Source organism: Paramisgurnus dabryanus, chromosome 14 (genome assembly GCF_030506205.2).
Source record: "Paramisgurnus dabryanus chromosome 14, PD_genome_1.1, whole genome shotgun sequence".
NCBI lineage: Eukaryota > Metazoa > Chordata > Actinopteri > Cypriniformes > Cobitidae > Paramisgurnus > Paramisgurnus dabryanus.
This window is the reverse complement of record NC_133350.1, coordinates 17086036-17101973: the sequence shown is the minus strand read 5'-3', so window position 1 is coordinate 17101973 and position 15938 is coordinate 17086036. Positions and strand designations below refer to the sequence as shown.

The 15938-nt window shown below is 37.7% G+C and overlaps 1 protein-coding gene across 28 annotated transcripts in view; it reads left to right on the top strand.

Annotated features, from left to right (window-relative positions):
- Nucleotides 1–15938, top strand: part of nfasca (neurofascin homolog (chicken) a) — a 95304-nt gene that overhangs the window by 41411 nt on the left and 37955 nt on the right. For 23 of the 28 annotated variants that reach the window (XM_065241341.2, XM_065241337.2, XM_065241346.2 and 20 more), the window contains 5 exons: nt 6770–6943; nt 10606–10623; nt 12927–13032; nt 14051–14241; nt 15459–15581. In XM_065241341.2, the coding sequence (XP_065097413.1) occupies nt 6850–6943; nt 10606–10623; nt 12927–13032; nt 14051–14241; nt 15459–15581 (532 nt within the window). In that variant the 5' untranslated portion in view covers nt 6770–6849. The remainder of the gene's footprint in view (nt 1–6769; nt 6944–10605; nt 10624–12926; nt 13033–14050; nt 14242–15458; nt 15582–15938) is intronic. The other 5 variants (XM_065241347.2, XM_065241343.2, XM_065241362.2 and 2 more) reach the window with 2 other exon arrangements.

Below are 15938 nucleotides of genomic sequence, written 5' to 3'. Positions count from 1 at the left end.
AGTCCCGACCTGCATCTACAACACAAATGACACGCGAATAGCCTATTACACCCGTTAGATCAAATATTATGCGGTTTACCCGCGGGTACCCCGACCCTGCTGTTTCGTCTGAAAACAGATAAAACAGTCTCACCGTCTGCCTCAAGTTTCTATTACCAACGTTCTTCTCTTCCACGGGAATAATGTAAGTTTCCTTACAAACAGATTCGACTATTAATGTCTTGCAGTCGCATATAAGTAGTATTCAGTATTTAGCCTTTTGTTTTTAGTCAAATATCTTATCATTTAATGTGAAACTTTGTGAGTGTCGATCTAAAGCACAGACGATTGACTGACAGCTGAGCGGTCAGAAGCGCGCTGCGCTTATAGCCTATACTGAATAACTAATGGCCAGATAAGTTGATAATATGAGTACAGTGATTCCAAATGAATGTCCAAAAAACTCGTAATATGTTAAATCAAAAGTTTAATAATGTCTTTTCTCGCAGCCCTGCGCTGTGTTGGTGTAGATATGCGCCGGTGAACATCATATGCGTGATGACCTTGCAGCTTAAATTACCCTAAATTTATAGTCATAAAGATAAAAGTAAAACAACATTCGAAACTTCAAATGATGTATTTTTATTTGTGTAAACTCACAATAAGGAGAAAACCTTGTGCTTATTTATAATCATTAAAAACATGACGTGCTTTCTGCTGGTTTGGTTTTAGAGCGCGTCACAAAAAAAGAACAGAAACTCAAATATTTTTTTATTCGTTTTGTCAATTTAATAATTATTTAAGTGCAACATATTTCGTATAGGCTTATTTATTTTATTATTATTTCTCAAAACAGAAACGTAGCTTAATAATCCTCTGTTGATTTAAATCTATTTGTGCATGAAACTAAACCCATGGAGGAAATTATGATATTTTAGGAGATTTATTTATAAATGAGTGAACAACGCAAATCCAGAAAGGAATTTATTTCTAGACAGCCAGTCTCGCAGAGCGGACATTTCGGTAGCTTTTTTGCGAGCTGCCGCTGTGGGTTTTGTCTAGAAGGGATACAGCAAATGCCGAAAAGTTAAGGATTAGATTTGAAGGTAGGATTATTAGGATGAAAACAGCGGTTCTGGCTAAATTAGATACAAATACATCCTACAATCGTGTGAAATTTTGTGTTTAGAGTTGGGTTTGGTAAAAGGATTAGGATAAAACAGTGCTCATCCAACAAGATTTCGTTTGCTGTATCCCTTCTACCCACAACCGCAGGCGTGGCGGGGATGTTTTAGGAGTGGCGGGCCGCCACGGTTGAATGTATATAGCGGAAACACTGCTCTGTGTATGTTTTTATCATTCTTCTGAATCTGATCTCTAACTAAATTCCTTTACAAAAATGCAATTATTTAAGCTTTTTGCTCAAAATTTGGTATGTTTAAAGCAACCTACCCATATTTAAGGAGTTATAAAAAGAGTACAAATGAAAATAGGATTAAATGTTTTTTTTTCCATTTTGTTTGAAAGCATAAGGTCTGTTCTTTGAATTGATATATTTGTATGTTTATATATATAAAAAAAAAAATTTCTGGAAGGCATTTTGTGAAACTTTTGTGAAAATAACAAAAAATGCCGGAGGGCAACTTTAAAAAAAAGGCTGGCGGGGAATGAGTTAAACAGGAAATAGGAAGAGTCAAATGAAAGTTTGAATCAATGCTTTAATGTATCTGAATCATGTATACTGGTACCACAAAGTTCTTCAAAAACAAACCGTGTCACACTTGTCACTGAATTGGGGCTTCCAGTGGGTGCTGTGACCATCATGCATTAATAGTATGTGATAACCACGACCATTACCGAGTGAAGAGTCTGACATTATGCCCACCCACCCGCTTTGATGGATCTGAAGTGGGTTTCAGCACTATTATGTTGTTAATCATTGAAGCCTCACTCTCTTTAGCCCGGTTCTTGCAGTCCGTCTGGCGTTAAAGCGTTCCATCTGAATGTTTCTTTTGTTACAGTGTAAGTCAATAGGAGGTCTGCTGGAAAAATTTATAGTCGTTTCTTTGATCTGATTGTTGACAAAGGATGCCAACTTAAAACATAAATGCGTCTAGACATCCATGCAAAAAACATCAGAAAGGCAGTTTAATTACATGGCATTAATGAGTCTCAAAATGCAGCTGATGAACTGATTGTAACATAATTAATTGTGAGGTCTTTTTATTTACACGTAATTTAACTAGGGACCCTAAATAACTGAGATAAAGCTGAACATGCTATTCAAAGTATATAGCTAACATTCGGTTTACTTACTGTACACTTTCTTTCAAAGCAAGAGAAATGTGGCAATACTTCAAATGAAGTATAGTATCAATTAAAAGATACTGAATAAAGTACGACATATTTTTGTGTGCTACATACTTTTTTTACTTACTAGCCTGTTGTTTTATACTTTTGGCCACATGCTAAAGCCAACTCCATCAAACTCAGTCATTTATGAGTAGGTCTTCCATGCACTTAGCATTAGCAGTGCTGTTTTGTATGTATATAGTGGTTTCCTTTGTAAAGCGTTCCATTTGGTTACTTATGAGATTGCATTTCAGTTAAAATGGCTTCTTAGCAGGCAGCTCGCTAGGTTGTTGAATAGAGCCGATACGTTTTTACCAAACGATATTTTTCCTGTAACTCATTTGTTAGAGTATTGGGTAGGCAGCGCAAAAGGTTTTGGGTTCAAGTCAGGAAACACAAATACTGCATTGTAAGTCGCCTTGGACACAACACTGCAAAAAATTACTGTCTTACTTAGTATTTTTGTCTTGTTTTTAGTAAAAATATCAAAAAATTCTTAAATTAAGATGTATTTTCCTAGGAAATTAAGTCTAGATTTTAGACAAAAAATATGGGGCTTTATCTTACACTCGGCACAATGCAGCGCAATGCGCGACGCAAGTGTCTTTTGCTAGTTTCCACCCTGCGCAATTATAATTTTCACGTTTAGCGCCACGTTGTTTAAATAGCAAATGCATTTGCACCCCTTTTGCGCCCATGGGCGGTCTGGTCTTAAAACGAGGTGTGTTCAGGCACATTGTTGGCGTGTTGCTTTTTGAGGCAACTAAAATAGACTACGCCATTGACCAACAAAAACCTGGTCTAAAGTCTAAAGTCAATGGCGCAATATGTTTTTTGTTATTTAAAGAGCGCATTAGTAATATGCGCCTATAAACGGGACGACAGCGCGGGTTTGCTTAACGCTTAATACATACATGAATGCGCAGCAGCACAAAACCGCTTTTAAATATGAAAGATTAAAGGATTGAATGTAAAAGATTATTATTGAGTCTCTTGGACATAAATGAGGACAGATTATGAGACGTTAGAAGGCACAAAGAGCTGCTTCACCTGCAGCCTGGTAAGTAAATAAATGCTTTGCTTTAAAAAAATGCTTCTGTTTTTAAATGTTTTTTTTTAAATGCTACCTCACAGATTTATTGTATATGATGACTCTGTACCTGTGGATATGGTGAGATGAGAAACATTTTTAAGTAATGCTTAAAAAAAACTGACGCTGTCCAAGTGCTGAAACGTGTGGAGAGCCGTTTGTAAATTCTTTATCTCCTGTTTGTTACAAATAAAGTATTTTTAGAGTACAAACCTTTTCTTACATACTTGTAAATTATTTTTTGATGATATTGGATAGCCATACATTTAAAGCAATCAAAAGCCTGCTTTTTTACTTCCATGACTAAAAGAAAACGGGTTTTAAAGGTTTTAATAAAAAAATAACAATTTCAATACAAATGAAAAACAACACAATTATTTAACATTAATCTTAAACTGGGGATCTTCTTCCTCCACTTAGTTTTTCAGTTTACAAAGTGCGTCATCTAAATAGGGATTAGACATAGCGCCAGCGCAACTGGCTTTTAAAGGGGATGAGAGCTGAGACTCTCATTGGTTTATTGCACGTTACGCCCAAAACACACCTATTACTCATTAAAAAAAAGGACCAACCCACCATGCGCTCGGCGCACAAACCATTTTTCCCGTCGTTAAATTAGCAAAAGTGGATTCGGACACACCCTATTAAGACGTTGCGCTGCGTGCTTTAGACAATGCACTTAGATTGTTAAGATAGGGCCCATAAACTTTAAGTAAATTAGTGCTTAAAACAAGCAAAAAAATCTGCCAATGGAATAAAATTTTATAAAAATAAAAGTTTACTTTTTTTTATAAACACCTAATTCAAAAAAATTTTTCTTATTCCATTGGCAGATTTTTTGCTTGTTTTAAGCAGAAATTCACTTAAATTTAATATTTATTTTCCTAGGTCATTTTGCTCATCAAGAAAATACATCTGGATTTAAGAATTTTTAGATATTTTGACTGAAAACAAGACAAAAATACTAAATAAGAAAGTCATTTTTTTGCAGTGAAGCATCTTCCAAATGCATAAATGTAATACAGTACAATACAGAACAACAATAACATGTCAAACAAAAGACAGGGATCAGACCCACTACAACTTTGTCTTGGACATGCAATGAAACCAATTAAACTCTGAGATCACAGGAGGAATTGGCACATTATACTATAATGTCTTTAATCTGAATATATGCAACAGTTCACCAAGCATGATATTTTGTAAGCGTCTAAAGCTCAGTTTGTTCCCATTAGAATTAAGTAAAATTTTCAGTACGATGGGGGAGACAGAAAATGCTAGCAGGGTTGCTAGACGGGTTGTCTTTTTTCTGTACAGTATATGGGTTAGACTATTACTGCACCGACATTCAACATATTGGGAGTTTCAAAGGCAGCTTAGCCTGCCAAAGAAATCCTGCCAGATTCATGCTCCCGGCATAAGCGCTGTTTAAATGCATGTTTGTGTCTGCTTGTACAGTATCAGGCTTTTTATCATAGGCAGTTGTTTTACCTTGACATCGAGATGTCAAAATGTTGGCAGTAAAGATACAGTAGCTGCTTGTAATCGTACTTATGGGAATCCTGAAAGCCGGAAGTAATTTTGGCTCTTTGAAAGCAAGCGAATGTGAAATAAAAGGATGCTGGGATCTCTCGGGTGACCGTGACCTCTCCGGCTTTATGTTTCTGGCTGCATCCTCATCTTCTCTCCAGGCTCTCCAGACTGTCTCGCTTTCTAACCACCTGGACTCTGTTATGACGGGAGTCATGAGATGAATGAAGGGCATTTTGGGTCAGGTTCACTGCAACCTGAAAATTGATTCTCATCCTCTCTCTCAATTTATTTATACAGAGATATCCTACTGTACAAAGTAGCTTCAGTGTGGTTAGTTACATTTTGTAAAGAACCTGTAACCACATCTTGGTTGAACTGTAGTTGACATAGCTTCTCTAAGATTGATGCATACTCATCTAGTCATCAGAAGAAGAAAGTGTTCACCTCCTGTGGTGTGGATTAGGTACTTTGAACACATGCAGCAGATGGTGTGTACTGTATGTGTGTGTGTTTGTGTGTGCATATGTGATCATTATCATATCCGTATGAAGGAAGAATTCTTCTTTCATTTCATTTCACATTACAGAATATACAATTATGTTATATCAGATTAATCAAACAACATTCCAGATAAACAGACCACATGAATATCTAGTATTTAAGCACATGGATCCACACACACAGTATTGTGTTTAGTAGAGCACAGAGAGAAAGGAGGCAGTCTAATTGGTTGGGGTATTATCCATGCTGCATGTCCATGAAATTACATTTCTTAACGCAAAAAGACTCTTGCTTACCCAGACCACCCGAGGCATGTCATTTTCAGGGGCACCACTTCTCATTTGCATAATAGAGGTATGATCACCTATTCCAATTGGATATCTGCAGGGAGGGCCTGTTACTAACCTCCAGAGTGTGCATGTTATTATTCAAGGCATTGAAAGAGAGCACAGTAGATGGCATGGTACATTGTCACTTCTGTACAGGCAGAATCTGACAGATGTACTGATGCAAAGACACACAGTCCAAACAACCTGATCTCATGGGGCTCAAGCCCAGAGTCTAATTTTGTTTACACGGTCGATCGCACAGCCTTGCAAAGAGTAGTTTATTACGTGTACACAGATGTTTGATGCATGCACATAGCAACAAAATACAATGCATCTCTTGGTCAAAATACTACATTCTCCCATACACGCATGTGCAACCTACGTGTACAAAGTACGTGCAGTTACAAAAATCCGGTGGTGCACTTGCAGTGCGTACTATTTCACATGTTTATTTTCTGTGATTTGAACCCTTTATGGTTTTGATATAGCGTTGTCAGTGCCCACACCAAGAAAAGATGCCGACCAAAACCAGCCCTCAGTGTCTTAATCTGGTTAGGAGAGTGTTTTTGTTTTCATGTGTTGGTATGAAGCTTTATGTAGTGCCTTGATGCCATATTCAGAATCTGTGAGAGGGCCAATGGCTCCAGGGAATGCTCGTGTCAACTGTAAATGTAGGCCAGCTTAAACCCTCCACATACACACAACCCACTCCTGTAGAAGCGAATACACCTGCCACATGAAATCTGCATGCCATTTGAAGCATCGAAAAAATATTTTTGTATTATAAATAAGATAAATGTACTTGCAAACGGTTAGAAATATTAAGAATTTACTTCAGAGAATAGAGAGAGAAGTTGAGCAAATTGTTTTGTTTTCTTGTAAGCATATACTGTATCTAACAAAATGAGATTAACTCCAAAATGTTAAAGAAATGAATAAAGTATTGTGCAATAATAATGAGCACCACTTTCTTTTCTTTTCACAGGTCATCCAACGTGACTCAAAGCGTGCTACTAAACCAGTAGGGAGTCGGGACGGGAGGGATTAGCCAATCGGAGGTGAGAGATGTGGACGCAGGGGCGGTGCACGGCACTAACAGTGTTGTCGATAATCTTAGTGCTGTCAAAGGAGGCGGTTTCAATTGAAGTCCCACTAGACCGTAAGTCATCATTATAACCCAAATAAGCTGATTTGAATAAACATTGGGTATTAATGATTCTGGTTGGTGTTTTTAAACATGTTGTAAATATCTGTAACTCTAAGTGGCTGATAAAATGTAATAGTATAAGAAAATAGTTATTGTCCAGAAATAAAACAAATATTACAGACAAAATGTGTTTTATACAATATACACTCGGGACAGAGAATCACATGCAATCCCAACCCCCACAAGCACACCTATACAGACCTTTGTAAATTGCTTGCCACTTTAACATGCAACATAAATGACATACTCTGCACTTATGTGATGAGGTTTTTAAGTTACTCATTGATGCACTAATGGGGTTATCGTTCTCCTTTTCTGCATAAAAGAACAGACGAGACTTCCATTTACAATGGTGTCATATTTTCATACGAGTGTAAAACAAGCTTTTATAAACAGACTACGCCAATATTATTATTTTTTTGAGATCTCAATAGAGCACCACCCATTTGTATCCTAAGAGTAGACTATAGCATATACATTGCTTCAAAGCTAATAGACAAACTTAAAGGGTTAGTTCATCCAAAAATGAAACTGATGTCATTAATGAATACTACTCATGTAGTTCCAAACCCATAAGACCTCGGTTTATCTTTGGAAACACAGTTTAAGATTTAGTACAAGAGCTTTCTGGTCCTCCATTGAAAATGTATGTAAGGTATACTGTCCATGTCCAGAAAGGTAATAAAAACATCATCAAAATAGTCCATGTGACATCAGTGGGTCAGTTAGAATTTGTTAAAGCATTGAAAATACATTTTGGTCCAAAAATAACAATAATTACGACTTTATTCAGCATTGTCTTCTCTTCCGGGTCTGTTGTGAATCCGCGTTTAATGACACTGCTGACGTACAACGCTGCTGACGTGTTATCTGGTGCGCCCGAGCTTCATTTACAGTCTGAGGAAGACGCACGCTGTATTCAAGCTATTCTATGCTATAAATGGTGCGTAAGTGTGCATGTCGCAGATGTCAAAACCTCAGACAGTAAACGAAGCTCGGGCGCACCAGATAACACGTCAACAGCGTCATACGTCAATTGAACGCAGATTCACAACAGACCCGGAAGAGAAGATAATGCTGAATAAAGTTGTAATTTTTGTTATTTTGTTATTCACATGGACTACTTTGATGATGTTTTATTACCTTTCTGGACCTGGACAGTATACCGTACATACATTTTCATTGGAGGATCAGACAGCTCTCGGACTAAATATAAAACATCTTAAACTGTGTTCCGAAGATGAACGGATGTCTTACAGATTTCGAACGAAATGAGGGTGAGTCATTAATAACATCATTTTCATTTTTGGATGAACTAACCCTTTAAAGCCACGAAATTCTAATTTAGGGTCTTTCATTATGCACAATATCAATAATGGCTAAACGGATTTTAAAAGAAACACATAAAAAAAGGCTGAAAGGAACGTATACAAAAGATTAGATTGTTCGATTGGCGGTGACTGTTTTAAAAACATTTTTTTTTTTCAAATGAGGTATTACATACATTTATGGGTATGCTCCATATGTTTTATTATGTGGTATGTGAATGTATTGTATTGTTTATTAAGATCAATTTCTTTGTGCCAGTGTCAAATATAAATTTCTATTCAGGAAACAGACAATAAAGTAAACTTAAGTACTGAAAATTCAATCTATTTTGCATTGCATCTTTAACAAAGAAAGCAATACATCAATTCTGACTTCTGTTGTCTAAATGTTTAACCCATAGTTTATTTTATTAGTTTTCTTGTATTATTAGCATAAACATTTGCCCCTGATGCTTATGAAAAATAATAAGAGCCCATAGTAAGAGAGAGAGAAAGAAAGAGAGAGAAAGAGAGAGACACCCCCAGAGGCGATATGCTTAACAATAGAGAAAGATTCAGTTTTTACCAGGGGCTGTCAGCACCTCCCCACCTCCTCTTTTCCTGGTGTATTCCCGAAACGCCATCAATTGCTTTTCCTATTTTTCCCATATGCTGCTATTCCCACATTGTATATTTTCCATCTTTTTTTTTCTCAGTTCCTATTTTCTTCCTCATTTCCTCTTTCATTTCTCTCTTCCTTTATTTCTCTCTCATTTCTGCTTTAGCTTTTACAGCAAGCTCTGGTTCCATCAGTGTGAATCTCTATTGATCTGTGTAGATAGAGAAGATTGCAGCGTTGATTCTGCCTCTGAGCACTTCATAATACCCCTCTGACCTCTTGACCTTACTAAAATGTATTCAGCAGCATGGGCTGCTGGGAAGTGACAGGCATCTGATTGTACTATTAGTGATTATAGCTCAGTTTGTACACTTGTTCTCCATTTTTAAACCTGTCACCTATAAGATATAACACATTTAGCACCATCTAAAACTTTAAAGGGGACGTATCACAAAAATCTGACTTTTTCTATGTTTAAGTGCTATAATTGGGTCCACAGTGCTTTTATCAACCTAGAAAATGTAAACCATTCTCTGCAAGCATGTGATACAATAGGTCATTGAAATTTGGCTCCCCTTATGATGTCAGAAGGGGATATTACCACCCCTTAATCGGCTCTATCCAACCACGGCACTGCCATTTAGTATTTCTATATATTTCTATATTGCCATTCCTTATTTTTACATGAAAGATTATTTAATTTTTATGGATTGTCTTTCAACCACTCTAGCATCTCTTATGTATCTAACTATTAGCATCTTACTATTATACAAATTAACCCTTTAATCCCAGTACCCCCAAATGTGATTTCTATTCACAAAGGTTGTCATAGCCCCCCTAGCTAACCTTTGAACCCATTACACATGCGCTCACACACACTAACACATATGTTGCCGATGACGCCCCTTCCCCCATGACCTTACTTATGTGCTATGATTGATGTCATATGATAAATAACACAAAGCTAGAAATGCACCTGTCGCTATCCTGTGACTTGCACCACAGGAGCATGGATGGTTCTTGTTAGATGCTGCTGTAACCTGGGGATGAAGGTCATGTTGCTTTAATTTGCAAAGCACAATGCAAAAGCCAATCTTGGGTCTTAAAGAACATACATCACAATGATTGTGGTTATTATCATGTAAGAAAACCCCCACAGGCTCTGTCATTCTAACAGCTGGACAAAGAAGCGCAGTCAAAGATTGAATATCCTGCCACATCAGTGAAGATAAATGCACTGATTATGATTTGCTGACGTAACAATGTGATGATTTATCTGTGATGTGATTCTTTTTTGTGATGTGACTCATTCAGCATAAAATTAATCTTTTCTCCTAATTTGCATTTTTTACATGCTCCTTTCACCCGTGACTTATTAACAGGTAAGTGCATTTGTTTATTTTAGTGTTGTTTAAAAAACAAACATAGAACACTTACTGTTACTTACTGTAAATAGAACGCTTACTGTTACTTACTGTAAATGTAGAAAATGTATGTTGCACTGTAGCATTCACTAACTAATATAAATGCAATTGTCTTGTCTTATATCAGTACTTAAGCTGTCATTTTAATACATTAATATAAAACTGTTGACATTTGTTTTATAACCATTTCTCCTCACTCTCTTCGTTCCCTTCTTCACATTTAATCTGTGTTTCTCTCCATCCACTCGTATCTGGAACTAACAGCAATGATCCAGAAAGACTGTAAGTGCCTCATTAACACAGATTAACTTCTTCATTAAATCAGTACTTGGTTTTAATACAGATTACAACCAAACGTATCAGATCAGAAAGGGCATTGACTGAAAATAGAGAAGATACAGAATAACCATTGAAAGGGTTTCAAACACAATCCTCAAGAGCTCACATGAGGTCACTGTTTTAAATAAGTATTGAAGCGGATTAATATTCTAATGTAAGCCCAAAAGAATGTATTTTGACAGGCCATGCATTTAAGAATGAGGATGACCTGAGGGGTTTGTTAGCAAAGCCATACCCACAGATCAAGGACCATGTGGCTGATCATGTAGCATATTCATTGTCAAAATTTCTATGATAAAAAATAGGTCCTTTTATGGATGCTGATTGGTGAATATAGCATTCACACAAAACTAAAATAAACGAAAACATTACTATATTTACTATTTACTAAATTTACTAAAATTTTACTAAAAACAGGGCAAGTGGATGCAATTCCAAAGGGCCGGTGGGAGTGGACATTTTTTGGGTGATTTACTAACAAAGAGCATGTTAAAGAGCACCTATTGTCCGATTCAGGTTTTGACTTTTCTTTTGGTGTGTAAGTGTGTATTAGTACATGTTCACGATATGCATAAGGTACAAACCCCTAAGTAAACAATGACGCATGTTATCGTCTCCAATGTTAATCTCTTTTTCTGGACTACAACAAACACACGGATTGAAGGCAACAGTTTACTTCCTGGGATTGGTGATGTAGACAAGACCAACATTATCATAATTCGTCCCGCTTGGACTCACAGCCTATAAAATAACTCCTGTTAGCATTACATTGTGCGCGAATATTTCTAACATGGCAAGGAGCGTCACATTTCCGGCTGACGTCAGAGGTATTCAGGCCAATAACAACGTATAGATTAGCTGGCCAATCAGGGACACATCGTTTTTTAAATCCATGCGTTTCAGGAGGAGAGTAAAATTTGGAGGTACAAAAATGTACGGTATGTGGAAAATAATGTTTTTTTTTACCATAAACAACGCGAACACATTGTATTATACTAAATACACAAAATAACATTGTTTTCAGCAGTGAAATAGGTGCACTTTAAAGAACACAGGCGCATCATCTCAATTCCATAAGGACCAACACAATTTAAGACATGCTTTAAAATAAATATGCAAATTCCAACTGATGAGGGCAAACCTTACTAAATCACATGCGAGATTAATTTACTCTCCTACCATAAATTTTGTGCCTGAAAGGGAATCTCCTACAAATGGATATGCAATAAGGTCAGATGCAAAAATAACTACAGTACGTCAACGCCTTTTCAGTGCTAATTTTTCACTGCGTGTCTAACAAATCCTGACAGTAGAGTTTTAACGGGAAAAAATGGGCGGCACTGGTGCAACTTGTTAGTAAATCTGCCCCTATATCTGCTAGCAGAAAAAAACAAACTGTCATTAGAATTTGGCATTTTATTGCATTATTGTATTTATTAGTATATATTATCATTATATAATCACTCTCAGATAAAAATGGTCAAAATTTGTACCCTAGCTGTCACTGGGGCTGTACTTAATATAAAACTGCTGTAAGTTGATATTAGTACCTCAGAGGTAACCAAAGAGAGCTTATTTCACCTCAAAAATACATATTATTATCTCATACAAATTGGTACCAAAATGTATACATTTCTGTACCAAATATTACATATTAGGACCTTTTAAAAAGGAACACCCCCAGTGACAGCTGAGTTATATATTTAAAAAAAAAAAAATCTAATAGTGTATACAAAAATTGTCAAAATACATACCCCAGTTGTCACTGGGACTGTATCCTTTCAAAAAGTGCACCTAAAGAGTTCGTATACCTCAGAGATACGTATTGGTATCTCAAAGGTACGCATTGGCTCTCCTGATTTGGCTCGCCACCAAGTTGTTGATATCCTCAGGGGAACATAGCTGCTTCTTGACCATTGTGTTTCACATATCATTTCCCTCTGATTTTCAGAGGTTTGTAGTTGTGGTGGGATTAGGTATTATTTACAAAAATGTTGTCCTTGGCAAAATCAGGCCAGGCTTGGTACCAGTACCAAATGTATACATATCTGTACCTAATGGTACATATTAGGACCTATTTTTCAAGGGTGCTGCCCCTGGGGGACATATTTTGACCATTTTGTCTAACAGTGTATATGATATGCATGAATATATGTATTTGAGTGTTATTTTTATATATAAAAATGTGAGTGTTTTGCCTCAGTGCTGGTTAGATAAGACTCTCTCTCTCTATCTCTCCACCACAGTGAAACAACCCCCCACTATTGTGAAGCAGTCACTGAAGGACTACATTGTAGACCCCAGAGATAACATCATCATTGAATGCGAGGCCAAGGGGAACCCAGTGCCAACGTGAGAATGGGCGAAACCCTTTATTCTGTTTGCTGTTTAGGCATCTCATCTTCGCTTTCTCCCCTTTCTTTCTTTGGTTCCATCTCTCACCACTTTCATGTTTTCAGTTTATCATCAACCTGTTATGTCTCAACCTGAAAAAGAGAATTTTATTGCTTGAAAGTTTTTGTTTAATCATTTAACTCAGGAGACTTTATTGAGTTCTCAGTTATGTTCAATTTAAGTATCGACATTGTCTCAGATTTTCTTCTCCATACACTTCTTAAAATAAAAGTGCTACAAAGGATTTTTTACAGTGATGCCATGCCTAGAAGAAACTGAGATATTAAAAGGAACTTTCCTATGGGAAACTGCAACACCGTCATGCTCTTTGTGTCACTCTGCAGCTCCATCTTCCTGTCTGTCGCTCATTCTTTCTCTTCTGTGGCTCTCTAATGAAACCAGATGGCCATTAGCGTAGGCATGACAAAGACCAGCACATTTTTGTGTGAGTGACACCCAATGCCCCAACCTGACAGTGGCACTGCCAGCTTTGTCCATGCACCCTCCCTTTTTCACCCTTCTCATGCCATCAGATATGTTGGGGCACTTTGTCTAGCTCTGCTCCCTTGTGCTTGTATCAGTAATACAGGCCTGACCAGCTCAACACAGTGTGGCCATTCAGAAAGCCTGTTTTTGTTTGGTGATCTGCTGGACTTTACAAAACGTTTCGCTCAGCCCGACCCAGTAAAGCTATTGTGCTCTAATAATACATTCAGTTTACTGTTCACGCTCACAGAATATTTAGTAGGTTGGCGCTCAGTCAACTACAAGCACACAAGGTTTGAAACTTTCATTTGGTATAAATCTCTTCATTGTTGTATACTACTGTATATATTAGGCCTTGACCACACTTTTAAAACAAAGTTAAGCTTTACGATGTTTCGATCTGCCTCTCTCATCATTAAAGATATCTTACGACCTCTTTCATTACTGTAACTGCATTGGCTCATGTCCTGTGTGTGGCCTCTCTGTGCAGGTTTCAGTGGAGGCGAAATGGGAAGTTTTTTAACGTGGGAAAGGACCCGCGGGTGACCATGCGGAAACCGTCGGGGACGCTGGAGATTAGAAGTAGCGGGAGACCAGAAGATTATGAGGGCGAGTACCAGTGTTTCGCCACCAACGATTTGGGCGTGGCAATTTCCAACAAAATCCTGCTACGAGTCTCCAGTAAGGGACCAGTTGACTGTATTGTTACACACATGCTCTACAAAAAGAATTAAGCTGTCACTGGGGCGGTAATCTTAAAAAAAGTACATATTTGTCCCTAAAGGGTGCATATTATGGTGCCTTCCCTTGCATAGTACCCAACGGTTTGGATTGGGTCAGGTCGGGTCAACTCACCTCACTTTGGCGTGGTTAGCTTTTCCATTGAGTTTAGTAACACTTCAAAGTGGGAGGGATTATAGGCGTGTCGTATATTTGCGCTGTCTACTGCTGGGACATCATTCATTTCTCAGTCCGCCACAAAATTAAAATTGACCACCACAAATAGATGTTTGCACATCACGTTTATCACCTCTGTCTCACATGACAGTTTCTGTACAAACACCCGTGTCGTCAGTCGACGTGTCCGCTGAGCCTCATTTAAGTTGCATTTAAGCATATGGGCGGACGTGTGCGTCACGAATGTGCCCCACAAACTGCAAGTCTGGAAAAAATGTTATGATATTCCTGATTCTCAACCTGTAGATGTTTTTTTTTGCTAAAAGGAAGTCTGGTAACTTACAGCAAAGCACAGATGACAACAGGTTTATTCGAGACAGCGCAAGCTAGCATGAAGCTAAAGCTAATCTTTTACATTATAGCGATGACGCTGGTAGTGACGATTCTCTCAGACCAATCAGTGATCTGTAGTGTTTTTGTGTCACGTTTTGCTATCAGCTCAAGTCGCTTAGAACACCAATCGAGGTGGTACAAAAAAAAGTTTCGGGTACTAGGTACTTCACCCAGTGGAAAAGCCCCCCAAAACTAAGCTGACCCGACCCAAATCAAACCGTAGGGTACTATGCAATTGAAAAGCGCCATTAGTACCTCAAATATTGGGACCTTTTGAAGGGTACCATCTCAGTGACAGCTTTTGTGCATCTTGTAATGCACTGTTCCTGTAAATTGTAAATGTAAAATAAATTATTGTAAATAAATTTGCTCACCCTCATGGTAAACACAATCCATATTTCCTTCATCTACGACAAATGGAGAGGAATGCATAGAAAATGTAAACTTATTCTGATCAGTTTTATGTTATAAAAAAGAAATTAAGAATTAAAGGGGAGAATGTAAGTGAATTTTGGGGTGAACTATTACACAGGTTGCACAATTCACTATCTCTAATAATGTGATGTCTTTATGATTGCCGATCTGATACACTTTTCACAATTATTTAGAGTCTCCACTGTGGCCAAAGGAGGTTCTGAAGCCGATAGTTTTGCGTGAAGGGACATCGCTCGTCCTCACCTGCAACCCACCTCCTGGCCTACCTCCTCCTGAAACCTTTTGGATGGACAGCTGTGAGTTTTCCTCTTATCTTCCTGTGATTGATTGGGTCTCATGTGATGACATCAAGCCTCAGCAACGTCGTCATTCAGACTTCACCTTCACACACTCTTATATTTTCCTTCCTCTCTTCCTTTATCTCTGGTTGCATATGTCCTCAGCACAGCAGTGTCCGTTACTGCATTAGTGCTGAGCTAGTGCATGCAAGCAAATCTCCACTAACTGACTTAAAGCTGAGAGAGCAGAAACATGCATGGCACGGTGTACTGTAACTATCCTAGAGTCATACAGCATAGACACATACATACTAGGCTACTGTACTGTGTTTGTGATTAATTAAGTGTCATTTTTGCACCATTAGATCACCAAAA